The following is a 14593-nucleotide window of genomic DNA, read 5'->3' on the forward strand; positions in this document are numbered from 1 at the left end:
CTTAGACTCCACCCTCTCGTGAAGCTAACCCTCGCGTTGGATTATAGTTAAAAAGTACTTAAATATTGATCTTTTTTCACATCAAAAGTGATTGTATTGCTTTAGAAAGACATTAATTTAACTGCTGGAGTTGTACCGATGACGTTTATCCTGACTGTCTGTGATTTTTGGAGCTTCAAAAGAGAAATCTCCATTCACTTGCATTTTAAGGACCTACTGAGCGAAGATATTTTCTAATTTTCTTCATATGTGTTCTGGTGAAGAAAGAAAGTCATACACACCTGGGATATCATGAGGGTGAGTAAATAATGAGAGAATATTCATTTTTGGGTGAACTATCCCTTTAAAACAGTTTGCGATTAAGTGCAATGTTCTTTCTGGAGTCTTCATGGTCATTGCTGATGAAATGGAAGCTTTGTCGACGTCTGTATTTCTTTTTATGTCCAGCAATGTGGGGCTGAAATAGTTTACTCAGGGTGCTGAATCCTTTCGGTAAATATGAAAGGCTATGGTCATCTCCTAAATAACAGTGGGCACTCTGTTGCAGGACTTGAGGGTCTCCGAGCATCTTTCTGATGTCAAGTGACACATCTTGACTTAGATAACGGTAAGGTTTTTTACCACTGTTATCCCGTATGTTAGCGTTGGCACCATATTCACACACCAGCAGTGATAACACACACTCATGTCTGTGAATGGCAGCAATATGGAGAGGGGTGTATCCATCATAAGACTTGGCATTAACATCGATCTTTGCACCACTCTGTCTTGAAACGTCAATGATTTTACAGACCATTTCACTATTTCCGCTCTTAGCGGCCCAGTGCAGAATTGTGAATCCAGACATGAAATTTCGCTTCTCTGCCAGCTGAGGGTCTTGTAGCAGAAGGCCATAGATCTGACGGAAGCATCCTGTTGCCGATTTCACAAGCCACTCATGCTCCATAGATCCCAAAGGAATTATATCACAATCTTTAGACTCATTGTTCCCAGGTCTGGTTACTTTGTTACACCTTCGCAATTGAGGCGATCCTGGTGCATCTAGCTCTTTTCGTTTGGTTCTTGGAGTCCGAAAGCTTTCTCTTGCAACACCATGACATGCTGTGGCCTTGAGTTTCATGGTTTTTTCAGCCATCACTGGAGGTGGTAGCATCTCCAATGGCAACTGCTGCTGCTCTAGAGAATCCTCTAGTGCTTTGTGATTTGTTTTTGTCCTTTCATCAAGTTGCAGCTCACGTTGTGGATTTGGTGGCGATTTTATGGCCACAAGAGCAAAAACAGACCCTGTTTTGCCACTTCTAGCATCACTTGTCACACTGAGTACTCTTGCTGTCAAAGACTCTGCAGCATTATAGTCAGGATGGATAACCTCTGCATCCCATTTTGCTGAACGATCGCTTTTCAGAGATGGACTTATCCTGCATTCACTCATAGTTTGAGTGGTGCAATGATAATAATTGTTATTAATAATATCAGCATTTTGTATTTCATTGGAATCACGTATGGATAAAGTACTGCATGCTCTGCTGCATGGTGATTTTAATTCAAACAAACTGTTATCCAATGATACATTTTCACCTTTGAATCCTTGGTACTTTTTCTTCACAACAACATACTTCACATCATCGACTTGTTTAACCACAGCGACGTTGTTGACCAATCGTTTGAACAGATCTCTGTTGTGTTTCTCCTCCGCGGGATCGCTGGAGTTTATGAGTGCTTTGAACTTGCTCACGAGTTCCAAGTTTTTTACTTTTCCTCCGTGCTCCAGTAAAAATGTTAAGATGATATCTTGAGTCAAAGCCATGTTCTTACCGGTGTATTTTCAGTAGTTGTTGGCGGAGATGTTGGAGATGTTTCAACAACAACCTGCTGTTTCCGGTTATCCTCTGAAGTCCGCGTTGCCTCCCTCTGATGATCCATGCCCGACACATGAACGCGCAATGACTGAAGGATGTGGATGTGCGTGCACTATTGAATGGAGCTGAGGCTGAGCGCGTAATTTATTGTTAGTTAATCAGTAACTAGCAGCTTTGAACCAATAGCCTAGCTTGACTGTTGTGTAAACAAATTAAAAGTAAAATGTTGTGTAGCTTAAAAGTGTCAGTACCAAATGACTGTTATATTTAAATATTTTAATTGATGTATATTTTTTATTTTTAAGTAATATATATTTAATATTTTAATAATATTCAAATATTTTAATACCTACCTCAAGCTATTTAATTATCTTCTCTCTTAAATTGAATTTTATGCATTTTTATTTTAATTGTATAATATTGTCTTCTCTCATTTTACTTTGTATTTTATTCTATGTCTGTAAAGCACTTTGTAAACACTGTTTTAAAGGAATAGGTCACCTAAAAATGAAAATTCTTATATCATTTACTCTCAGGCCATCCCAGATGTGTCTTTCTTTTTTCTGCAGAACACAAAGATTTAAGACGTGGTAACACATACTCTTTCTCACGGCGAAATTCTGCAGGCGAAGATGGCGTAAGCAGACATTTAGCACATGTGAAACCGGTAAAAATATAACTGTCAAGCAGCCTTTTTTTTAATGCTGCACTTTATACTCTGTGAGACTTAAGTTGATAAAATGATAAATCTCCACTTTCACATTCTTCTTCTTGAAGTTTTTGGCGATTCGCATTCTTCGTGTGTATCGCCACCTACTGGTAGGGGCTAGTCAAAGGTGGAGATTTATAGTAAAAAAGGACTTAAAAATTGATCTGTTTCTCATCCAACCCCTATCATATTGCTTCTGAAGACATGGATTTAACCACTGGAGACTTATGGATTACTTTGATGCTGCCTTTATATCCTTTTTGGAGCTTCAAAGTTCTGGACACCATTCACTTGCATTGTGTGGACCTACAGAGCTGAGATATTCTTAAAAATCTTCATTTGTGTCCTGCAGAAGAAAGAAAGTCATACACATCTGGGATGGCATGAGGGTGAGTAAATGATGAAAGAATTTTCCTTTTCGGGTGAAATACTCTTTTAAAAGGTGCTACTGTATATAAATTAATCTTTACTTAGCATTGTAAGTACCACGATTTTCAATAATTTTTCAAGTAATCACTTAATTCGTAGCCTAACTATTGCATTTTAGTGAAAAATGTGGTTATGGTAAATTTTTTTTAGAGGGGAAAGTTAACACAATTAGTTAACTAAATTAAAAATTAATTGTTACATAAGCAAAACCATGCAACTTCTTGTGGCAAACCGTATGGTTTGGTTTGTAGGGCCCTCTTCTGGTTGGTTAATATTAGGATTGTGTGGGTGGATAAAGGGGCACAATAATAGTCAGTTAAAATGCCTGTTAATGTTAGACTCATTTGAGCAAATAGGTTCTAAATATTATTTGTCCATTCGTTTGAGTCATCCATAAAAACAGAAGAAGCGGTTCAGTTCATTGAGTCATCAAGAGCACAGAATGTGCACTGGTTGCAGGTTTCCATAGTGATCAGTGTGGACAACATTGTTGAGAGGAACTGAGTGTCCTTGTAAAACAGACACACAATGACAAGCTTATCATAGTGAAGAGCAACACGCTCAACTCTATCAAAAGGGTAAGTTCACCCTTGAAAATTCAGACATCATTTACTCACTGTCTTGACTGTGGTGGCAATTCAATAAAAACAGTTGTCAATACATGTATTAATTGAAGTGAATGCCAAATCTGCCAATATTTATAATATTTTTTTTTCGTATCCGACAGTATTGACCCATATTAAGTTATAGGCATGGCAAAAACACATTTTGTGAGCAGGAGATTGCACTAAGAAAAAATAAAGAATAAAGAACCCGTTTGATGTCAGCTTATAAAAAACTGGCTGTTTATTTAAAGAATACGTGGTAAAACTACTTTAAGAATTGTCCCAGACCACATTTAGTGAAACCAAGTGCATAATATTTTAAGATATTCAGATCTTCAACTCATGTTCAGGCAAAACAAACAATAAATATGGTAAAAGGTGCCATTCATTTGTGTAAACAACAAATCATTACTTCTTAATGCGCTTATTTTATTTGAAGACATTGCTTAATTGACCTTCAGTAACACTGTAACAAAACTTCCTTTTAAAGAACAAATTTCTTCCCACTTTATGGATATTTTATCCTCAAAATAATAATAAAAAATCCCCAACATAATTAAAAAGCTTAGATGTGTCATAAAACCAGCAAATATTTCAGTAGCCTGATTCAGGCTGTGCTGTGACACGTCGAATACTTTTGTATCTATTAAGGGCATTACTACACACAAAGCTGTATACAAAAATATCCTGCTCATAAAATGTCAGTAACAATCTCAGTTTGCACAAAGCGCTGGGTTCTGAAATAAAGTGAAGAAAGAAAAAACATGAATACATTTAAAAGCCAAGTTTACAAGCGCACATTTAAATACAGTATAGCAAAGGCAGCTGAAAAGGTTTCAAGTTGAAGAACAAAAATGAATATGCATCTTATAAAGACTGAATGGTTTAGAATGGTTTAGCGTCTTGTTTCCTTGGTAACTAAATTGAGGCCCCATCATTACTGATTATACGTGGATGGCGACCACAATGGTGACAATTCTTTGCTCCCTCTGAGACAGCAGGCAAGTTGCTTTCTTTGGAATGTACTGCGTTCCAGTACTAACGGCGAGTTCATTTGTTCACTGATATAATAAATCTTCACATTCTTTCATGTCCCACAAAAAGTATGTTAAAACAATATAAATAAATGATGTAATAAATATTCACTTAATCATTCCCATAAAACACAATAAATCACTAGTAAATGGTAATATTCACAAAAATATAACTGATTTCACCAACTTTTCCTAGACATCCTGCAGCACTGTTAACTGGCTTTTCTAGATTGTCATCTTAAATTGGCCACCAAGTATAATTACTCTAAAAGTAAACAGAGACTAATAGAAAGCCTTTTCTATAGTGATGCAAATGGCTATTGAAAGGACAACCAAAGCAGCTCAATCTAAGCCAAGCAGCAGAAACAAACTACTAAAATTTGGACTTAGACGCAGTTCTCCCTCCCTAACAGGCACTGAGGTAAAGTCAGGAGCCCTTCCGACTCCCTGCAATATGCCCTCCACCTTCAAACAGTCTCCTCATCACAGTTAGCATCCCCTACAAGCAATGAGTGCTTGTCTGGCTCACTGAGGACCATGCTGTTGAGAGAGTGTTTGTCTGAGCGGAGTGAGTTGATGGAGGCCCGGCTGTAGTTGACGATGCGGTCGAGCAGGCTGAGTTTGGGTGAGGGGCGGCGCAGCTCTCCCATCCCAATATGAACACTGACATCCGTCAGACTGCCTTGTTTCCTTACCTCACCAAATCGCCTTTTCAGTGTCTCAGCGCTGGGTTTAGTGTAACTGAAAAAGAGTAAATGAGTCTTCTTTTATCCAGTCATCTTTTAATCAAGTCAATCGACTAAAATATTTAATTGAATTAATTTAATGATGCGCTGATTAACTAACAGAATTAATTGCATATGTTGATATTTGCAGAGAAAGGCCTCCAAATGAAATCAAATCACTAAATAATGATAAAATATTTATATTTAAATTGTTTTAAATTTAATATACAATAAATATGATAATTCAGATAATTAAAATACATTACATTGATTAGGAAATTCAAAAAGCGGTTTTAGAAGACAATATATTGTTTATTTCCACATCACTGAACATTTTAGTTATATCACTGAATCATTAGCCTACAGTCCACAGTAATCCATTTTGCAACTGAACTCGTCAATCTGTCTGAGGTAGAATGTGTCTATGTAAAAATGCATCAGATGGACATTTTTGGACCGTCTCACTTTGGTTGTTGTGTCATTTTTCGGACGCTGTGTCAAATTAAACTTATTTCAAAATTTATGAAAACACATCGAGAACCCTGCATTCAGACTTGCGTTCTGTCCAGCTGTTTGAATGCAAGAACGCATCCTCATCTTCTGCTGCCAGTAAGTGTGGTTTCTTGTCTGTACAGCTGCGCATTGCCTGTTCAGCCTGAGTTGCACTTACTGCCCCCTGACCGAAACTCATAAAAAAACATTATTCCTCATTATTGTCCAGGGGCATGATTAATTGCACTATTTTTTTTTATGTGTTATTTAACATGTAAAATCGACATCCCTACTTAAAATACAACCTAGGCAGCCTTCCATCTAATAAAATCCCCCCTGTTCCTAATGCTCCCAAAAATGAACTGTTTAGAATTGACTTTAAGGTGTCTACATAGGTTTCATTGTTCATCGATATAATGCACTGCATTCATTAACCTTGTTTAGAGAACCATTACAGTTTTTCTCAATCAGTTTTACACATTTCTCCAAACTATTGTCAATGCCCTCAGCCGACAAAACAGACACTTAATTTTGCAGAACAATTCAATTTCACTGCATAATGAAGCGCCGTATTCTTTTCTGATAATGCATTTATAAAATCTAAATACTTAAATACAAACTACAGATGTGTTCTCTATTGAATTCATAACATTTTCAGCTATAGACACAACTCTACTATTAAAATAACACATTTATCATAAAAATCCACAATAAAGACATTTTTCCTTTTCGTAAAATGTATCAAAATTTATTTCTTTTTATTTTTTTTTACTGCTTTTCCTCTGGGAAGAGGATGAGGAAGTTTAGTGTAAAGAAGAAAAAATCTTGCTATATTGTATAGACCTACTACGTAAACATCACTGTAAGCACAGATGGTACAGTACACTGAAAAAAAAATTTTTTGTTGGTTTTACGTAATTCAATTATGGACATCAGTTCCACATAATGAGTTTCCTTAATATGAAATGAAAATGTAGGCTCTACTTAAATGTTTTGTGTTGCATAAACCCAAAGGAATTGAGTTAACCTCACTTAAATTAGATCCGTCAATTACTTCACTCAACTTAATAGCTTGCTGCTATAGCAACAATCCACATTAGCATATAGCAGATATCTTTTTGTTCAGTATGTCAAGGGTGGTGCTGTTGAGGAGGGTCTACTGATCCTCAATCAGTCTTTGCTTCATGATATGCACACACTGTTCAGCAAAGTACAATATTGTAAATCACCCATCCTCGACCTAACCATTAGCTTCACTCTTCTCCGCAATGGTAACCACTGGAAAATATCAACCATGACAGAAACTTATCTAAATCCCAACATAACAGAACATTAAACAATAACAAGTTTCCTACTTCTTTCATTTTGTGTAGAAATACATTCAAATGACACTTAATTTCTAAATTTACTCTACCAATCCAGTCTCATGCAAAGCATGCTGGGAAATGTAAATCCCCTGTCCTGTTTCAGAAATACTTTGATGGAACAAATCTTTTTCACATAGTCCCAACACAATTGGATTAAGTAAACATAGTTGGAATGTACACAATGAAATTAAGTTGTGACCAAATGCTAAAGAATTGTGTTGGATTAACTAAATTGAGAAAGCAGTAAAAATTATGTTGAGTGAACACTATCCGTTAGATGTCCGAATCAATTTGATCATTTCAGATCAATGTAATCAAATCACTTTTTTATGACTGTGTTGAATTTTACTTGGACTTTACACAATATAATTATGTTCTCATCTCAAACATAAATGGATTAGGTTGTTTTTAAGTGTACTGGTTCAGTATTTCAATAGAGCTGCTTTCCATTTTTCAGTGTAATTGTGGACACTGACTGTGGCATGCAGACCAATGCCATTCCTCCCTCTTCTTTTATTTGTTGAAACTGAAGTCACCGTAGATCTGCTCACGTTAGGCCGAACTCAGAGAGATCGTGATTCATAACATGATCAGTCTGAGGGACTCTCATTCATCATTTGAGCTTCTTCTGTCCTCTTTACTCTACTCTTCCACCCTGCTGTTCTCTTTCTCTCTGCTCACCATCATTACACCATCTCCATTTGGTCTTTCCTCAAGTCTTTCAATGCTCACCCCTGAAAGAGTTGAGAAAACCTTCCCCTTTTCTCATCACTTCTTCCTATTTCCTCTTCCTTTACCCACTCTACCTCTTCTCAGTTTGCACCTCATCTTTGTCTTGTTCGTCCTCTTCTTCCTCCTTATTGTTTGCTCTGAATTTTCATATTTGACCCTTTTTATATATAGCAAAGTAATGATAGTTGTGTGAAAAATTTAGTAAATTGCATTTTCTTTGCTGTGTACATTACTAACACAGCAGATATCCATATAAAGGGATCTGACAACCTGGCATGTGCATTTGAGAATATGACTTTAATTTAGTTGTCTGTGTGTTAACTGTTTTGAAAGCATGAATCTTGGATCAGAGAAATTTGATGAAAATCAAGAAATAAGTACAATTTGGTTAGGACAATTGTAAAGTGTTCAGATGGCTGTGTTAATTGTTTTGAGAGCAGTGTTGTGAGTATGGAGAAATGTGTAAAATCAATCGAGGAAAAACTGTAATGACGATGGTAAATAATAGCCAAAATTCCGAAATATGGGTTAAAAATGATTAAATAGTGCATGTGATTCCGCTCTGCGCTCTCCTGTAAATATCAGGAAGCATGATCCTGAGATGGTGCATGCGACGCTCACATGATACACCGATGCGCACGTCAGATAAGAACCATATTAAACACTTATGAAATGCGACATTAATGTAATTGAATTTGCTTAGGCGGCTGCCAAATCTTTTTTAAACACTGTCCATGTCTCACACGAAGCTCTGTCCACTGATAGATAAGCCCAGTCTGCGCACATTAATATTTACATATCGTGATATACACGATATAGCAAAATCTCTATCGTCTGAGACTTTATATCGTCGCCACGATATATATCGTCATATCGCTCAGCCCTACTATTAATACACATTAATTGTGCTCATTTAAACCATTTCGGTGACACCAACAAACATCTGCACTGTAAAAAATGTCCGTAATTTTAACGGTAAAAGACTGTAAAAATACTACAGTAAAAAAATGTAAATTAGTTAACAAGTAGTTACTGTAAAATATACGTAAAACAATTTAATATTTAAAAAGACAATACATGTAATTTTAAGGTAAAATGTTATAAAAATTAAATTTTTTAGATGTAAAAAGAATGATTTTTCCCGTATAATTAACGGCTAAAATTTATATTATGTTTAACAAGATTATGTTTACATGTACTTTTTACAGTAAATTATTGTTAAAATTACGGTAAAAAAAGAATTCCCAGAATTCCCTGCATGACCCATTACATTTAATTATATTTTATGGGAATAGTTATGTTTCTTCTTATTTTTAATATCAGTTTTGTACTTTGGGGTGTTCTATGTTATATTTGATGTAGTTTAGTTAATGTTTACTGCATTATTTTAATTTCACATGTGTTACCCTGATGGTGTTTAGTGTTTGTGTGAGTGACACTGAGCACTGTCTCTACATGTTTATTGGTCATTGCTCCTGGAAGAGCCACTATTGATGAACTGCATGTCATCATGTGCCCTTCTGTAATTACTACAGTGATTAACAATACATTATAAAGTGAAAAGCAGATTTTTACAGATTCAGAAGGTTAATATATTAAGTTTATAATTTAATAATATAAACAACGGTACTACACCGTAGAATCTACCGTAAAAACAAGTTTTAATCTGTTAAATTTACAGGTTGTACTGTAAAGTTGTTTACATTTTTACTGCATTTTTTACATAATTATTCTGGCAACCACAGCTGCCAGTTTTTTTTTTTTTTTTAAAACTGTAATTTTGTTTTACAGTGTGGTCTCCTGCAGATAGATTTTTGAATATCGGTAAGTCTGGTCCACACTGCAGCTTATTCTAGCTAAGAACGGCCCACTTTGACAGGAGCGTTGCTGTCTGACCAACCTGAAATTGTTAATTTTTTCATGATGTTTAGGTTGTAGAACAATCGGGAAGGCTTACCATTTTAGCAGGAGAGAAGACAGCACCACCGAGACTGAGGAGGCAGCCATAGCAGCAGAGCCCATCCAGGGCTGCAGCACCAGACCAACAGGCATAAATACACCTGAATATAACAGCATCAATTAATGCAACTCAATCAGTAATTCAAGAAATTAACTCTGTTTTCTATGATAGCTTACCTGCAGCAATTGGAATTCCCACAAGATTGTAGATTAGTGCAAATACAAAGTTGATTCTGATTCTCTTTACTGTCTTCTTAGAAAGGTCGATACTTCCAACCACATCAAGAAGATCGTTCTAAGAGAAAAACATAGTTTAAAATGGCACATCAAAAAGCCGGTGCCATCTCTAGCTGAATGATTAAAGGAATATTCCGGGTTCAATACAAGTTAAGCTCGATCGATAGCATTTTTTGGCATAATGTTGATTATAACAAAAATTTAATTGTACTTTTCTTTAAAAAAAAAGCAAAAATCTGGGTTACAGTGAGGCACTTACAATAGAAGTGATTGGGGGCAAATGTTTGAACATTAAAACACTCACTTTTTCAGAAGTAAAGCCACAAGACGTAACCAATATGAGTGTATACATGATTTTAATGTGATAAAATCACTTAATAGTATATTCTGTGTAAAGTTACAGCCAATTTTACAACTCCGTTGCCATGACGATGTAATGTCAACAAACCCTAAAATGACTATCTAAACAACTTTACAACTCAAACAATACTCAATGCAAGAAGAATGAATGCAAGTGCTTTTATAGAATTAGAAGCTTCACATTTCTGACTTTAAACCCTCCAAAAATTGTCCCCATTCACTTTCATTGTAAGTGCCTCATTGTAATCTCGATTTATTTTAATTTGTTTTATTTTAGAGAAAATGAGGGACGAGTAGCATTGCAAAATTCCAGGAATTTTCAAAGTTGGAAACTTTCCATGGGAATTAACAGGAATTAATGGGAATAAACTGGAAATTTGCAAAAATGCAAGTTAGCCTATAACAAGGAACTTAAATGTAGTTAAAAAAAAAACATCTTGCAGCATAATCTTGGTTAAAACAACCAGATTTAATGCAAATTCAGTTGAATTTCTACCCTGTGCATTCCTCACATGCACACAGTACACTACTTACTGCAGGCCACTTACTACAGCAAGACTTCTGAAGCCACACTACTGCATTTGAGCCCAAGGACTACATACAGTCAAGTACGTTTTGATGATATTACTAGGGTAAATATATTTGATCTATGGTATTGAAGTTTAACTAGCAAATACTAAATCAAAATGTGTTTATACAGTAGCTAGCTAGCCAGTAAATCAGATATGCTAAATGTAAGCTAGCTAACACCATTTCATTGACAATTTAAGAGGCTAGCTATCATGGTGCTAGCTAGCTCAACTGTGATGCTGTTTCTTCTGCCTTCTGCTAGCCAGTTTTCTGTTATCATACAAGAACGTAGGTTATAGTTTGATTTAGCATGCTGATAGAGGAGTGTTCATCTATTCATCTAGCCTATTTCTATTAATTTGTCCAGCATCAATTGTTAAATATTTTTAGCATTCCAGAATATTCCAATTGTTTAGCTAACTATTTTTATATTTGTGCATGGCACTGCATTAGTGTTTTTTACAAGCTTTTTTCTAATTTTATTCTACAGAACAATGCCATCTGATGTGTGGATACATTTCACCTCAGCCAATGTAGAAGGAAAGGCTGTGTACATTTGCAAATACTGTGCAAAGACCTATGTTAAGAATGCCACAAAGATGCAGCAGTATATAGCCAAGTGCCCAAAGTTTTTTCCAATATTTCCAAAATTCCTCAGCTTATCTTCCCATGGAAAGTTTCTGGAAAGTTTCTGGAAATTTACCGGACATTTTCCACCCCTTTGCAACCCTAGGGATGAGTCAAAATAAATTTTTATGGTAATCAACATTATGCCACAAATGCTGTTGACTGAGCTTAACTGGTATTGAACCCGAAATATTCCTTTAAGAGGATGTACTGTATATGAGATACAGCTGTATATAAGCTGTATTAAGTATCACTCATAATTACGCCTTATGGCTATACTGTAAAAACAGTATCTTAATGTTTATGGACTGTTTATGTTTTTCCAAATAAACGAGGGATGAGTCTAAATTATTTTCTGTGGTAATCAACATTATGCCACAAATGCTGTTGATTGAGCTTAACTTATACTGAAGCTTGAACATTTCTTTAAACCTTTTGCCTTTTTTGCTGCATATGGAAGCCTTGACTTTTACTGGCTTCAGCCACAACATCTAACCCAGTTACTATAGTGTCCATACCCTGATAAGCACCACATCTGCAGCCTCGATAGCCACATCTGTGCCGGTGCCTATGGCGATGCCTACGTCTGCCATTGCTAGTGCAGGGGAGTCATTCACCCCGTCACCCACCATGGCCACTCGTTTCCCGGCTTGCTGGAGCTGCTCCACTTTTGCTACCTTGTGAGATGGCAAGACTTCAGCAAAAACTTTCCTGATGCCCACCTGGACACATAAACACAGCATAGCCTCAGTTGTTTAAATTCACTGCTGCAGTGCAGACTATTATTAAAGGGAATATTAAGGCATACTGTACTTGGGCAGCGATAGCTCGGGCTGTTTTGCTGTTGTCCCCGGTCATCAGTATGACCTCCAGCCCCATCGCTGTTAGAGTATGGACAGCCAGCTCGGCTTCAGGCTTCACCATGTCTGCGATGGCCACCATGGCACAAAGCTCACCTATGAATAACACAGAACAGCACAAAGACACATCTTCAGCATAAACAAATTAACATTTTACACTGCTTGATGCAGTTATTACAGTGTTATTACGAGGCAAACACAGCACACTTTTTTTTTTTTTTTTTTTTAAAGAAATGTAAGATTCAATTTTGAAAATTGCTAACTGCAAGTAATGATGTCATGGTAACATGTACATACCTAATTGTGATTTATCTTAAAGGGATAGATCACCCAAAAATGAAAATTCTCTCATCATTTACTCACCCTCATGCAATCCAAGATGAGTATGGCTTTCTTTCTTCTGCAGAACACAAACGAAGATTTTTAAAATAATATTTCTGCTCTGTTTGTCCTCACATTGCAAGTGAATGGTGACCAGAACTTTGAAGGCCCAAAAGGCAGTATAAAAGTAATCCATACAACTCCAGTGGTTATATCCATGTCTTCAGAAGCGATATGACAGGTCTGGGTTAGAAACAGATCATTATTTAATTTCTTTTTTAACTGTAAATCTACACTTTCACTTACACATTCTGGTGTGGAAGTGACTTTCACATTCAGCCACCTACTGGTTGAGGCTGGTCAAAGGTGGAGATTGATAGAAAAAAAGGACTTAAATATTGATCTGCTTCTCACCCACACCTATCATATTGCTTCTCAAGGCATGGATTTAACCACTGGAGTCTTGTGGATTACTTTTTTGCCTCCTTTATGTCATTTTTTGGTCCTTCTAAGTTCTGGTCACCATTAACTTGCATTGTATGGACCTACCGAGCTGAGATATTCTTCTAAAAATCTTCATTTGTGTTCTGTAGAAGAAAGAAAGTCATACACATCTGGGATGGGACAAGGGTGAGTAAATGATGATAGTTCACATTTTTGGGTGAACTATCCCTTTAACCAAACATCTTGTTTACAAGCTTGTAAAAATGTCACTTTATTTGGGTTGACAACTTTTCATACTATTATTTTATCAAAAGCTTTCATGAATGGCAAATACAGTTGGCCTCCAGACACATGGAACATTAAACTGGGAGTAGGCTACTTCATCTTTAATGCTTTATCATTTCCACTGAGCAAAGTATGGTGGACATGAAAAAAAAAAAACTTTTCTGCACTCACCGTCCACAGCCACCAGCACAGCGGTGCGTCCTCTCTGCTCGTGCTCCGTCATGGCTTCATCCACATCTGCTCGCACCTGCAGTGCATTTCTCCTCATCCACTCTCTGTTCCCAATCAGCACTGTGTATGAGGCAGTCTGTACCACAGCTGAAACAGCACAACAGATGAACTACGGTTTACCAGACGCCTTCAAGCCAATGCTCTTGGAATGTTTAATACTGATTTCAGAATGCAATTTAACCCTTGCAATGCATTTTCATTACAAAATAAATTATACTTTTTACAAATTGCCTTTAAAAACATCTAATGGATGTTTCTAAGCTGTGACTAAAACAGCAAGAAAAAGGTGGTGAACATTTAAACTAAGTGATTTATCTTGTGAATGGAGGGAAAGCTTTACCAAACATTTCTGAGGTGAGGCACTTAATTAGAGTAGTAAAAAAAAAAAAACGTGATTTCAATTTACTTCTAAAGTTGACAGCGCTTTCTGCTTAATTTGCAACCAATCAAACCATGGGGATTATGTCATGTGACACTCACTGAGTGGCTGTGGGTCCATGATGAGTGGGTGATCACTGATGTGGGCTCTGGTATCACTGATCTGGATCAGGACAGCATTGCGCTGGTTATCCTCGCTGTCACTGTCTTCTCTCCGCAGCAAGTTCTCTGTGTTACTGACCTGACACCTGATGCCACATCCTGGCACAGCTTGAAAATCTGTACAGGTGGCGAGAGAGTCTGTCCCCAACTCCTGAACACAGAGGGGGCATTGTGAATGTCTCATGCAAATCAGAAGTGCACCGTGAA

At 36.6% G+C, this 14593-nt stretch overlaps 2 protein-coding genes across 3 annotated transcripts in view; both read right to left on the minus strand.

Annotated features, from left to right (window-relative positions):
- Nucleotides 1-269: 269 nt before the first annotated feature.
- On the minus strand, nt 270-4230 carry sowahab (sosondowah ankyrin repeat domain family member Ab). The gene has a single exon (XM_051658182.1). The coding sequence runs from the start codon at nt 1805-1807 to the stop codon at nt 344-346; it is 1464 nt and encodes a 487-aa protein (XP_051514142.1). The 5' UTR covers nt 1808-4230; the 3' UTR covers nt 270-343.
- A 141-nt stretch (nt 4231-4371) lies between these two features.
- LOC127417916 (copper-transporting ATPase 1-like) overlaps nt 4372-14593 on the minus strand; it is a 35178-nt gene continuing 24956 nt past the window's right edge. For both annotated transcript variants that reach the window (XM_051658181.1, XM_051658180.1), the window contains 7 exons: nt 14327-14537; nt 13787-13933; nt 12519-12661; nt 12224-12427; nt 10089-10206; nt 9910-10012; nt 4372-5377 (listed from right to left, as the gene is read on the minus strand). In XM_051658181.1, coding sequence (XP_051514141.1) covers nt 5104-5377; nt 9910-10012; nt 10089-10206; nt 12224-12427; nt 12519-12661; nt 13787-13933; nt 14327-14537 — 1200 coding nt within the window. In that variant the 3' untranslated portion in view covers nt 4372-5103. The remainder of the gene's footprint in view (nt 5378-9909; nt 10013-10088; nt 10207-12223; nt 12428-12518; nt 12662-13786; nt 13934-14326; nt 14538-14593) is intronic.

This window comes from Myxocyprinus asiaticus, chromosome 27 (genome assembly GCF_019703515.2).
Source record: "Myxocyprinus asiaticus isolate MX2 ecotype Aquarium Trade chromosome 27, UBuf_Myxa_2, whole genome shotgun sequence".
In the NCBI taxonomy this organism is placed as follows: domain Eukaryota; kingdom Metazoa; phylum Chordata; class Actinopteri; order Cypriniformes; family Catostomidae; genus Myxocyprinus; species Myxocyprinus asiaticus.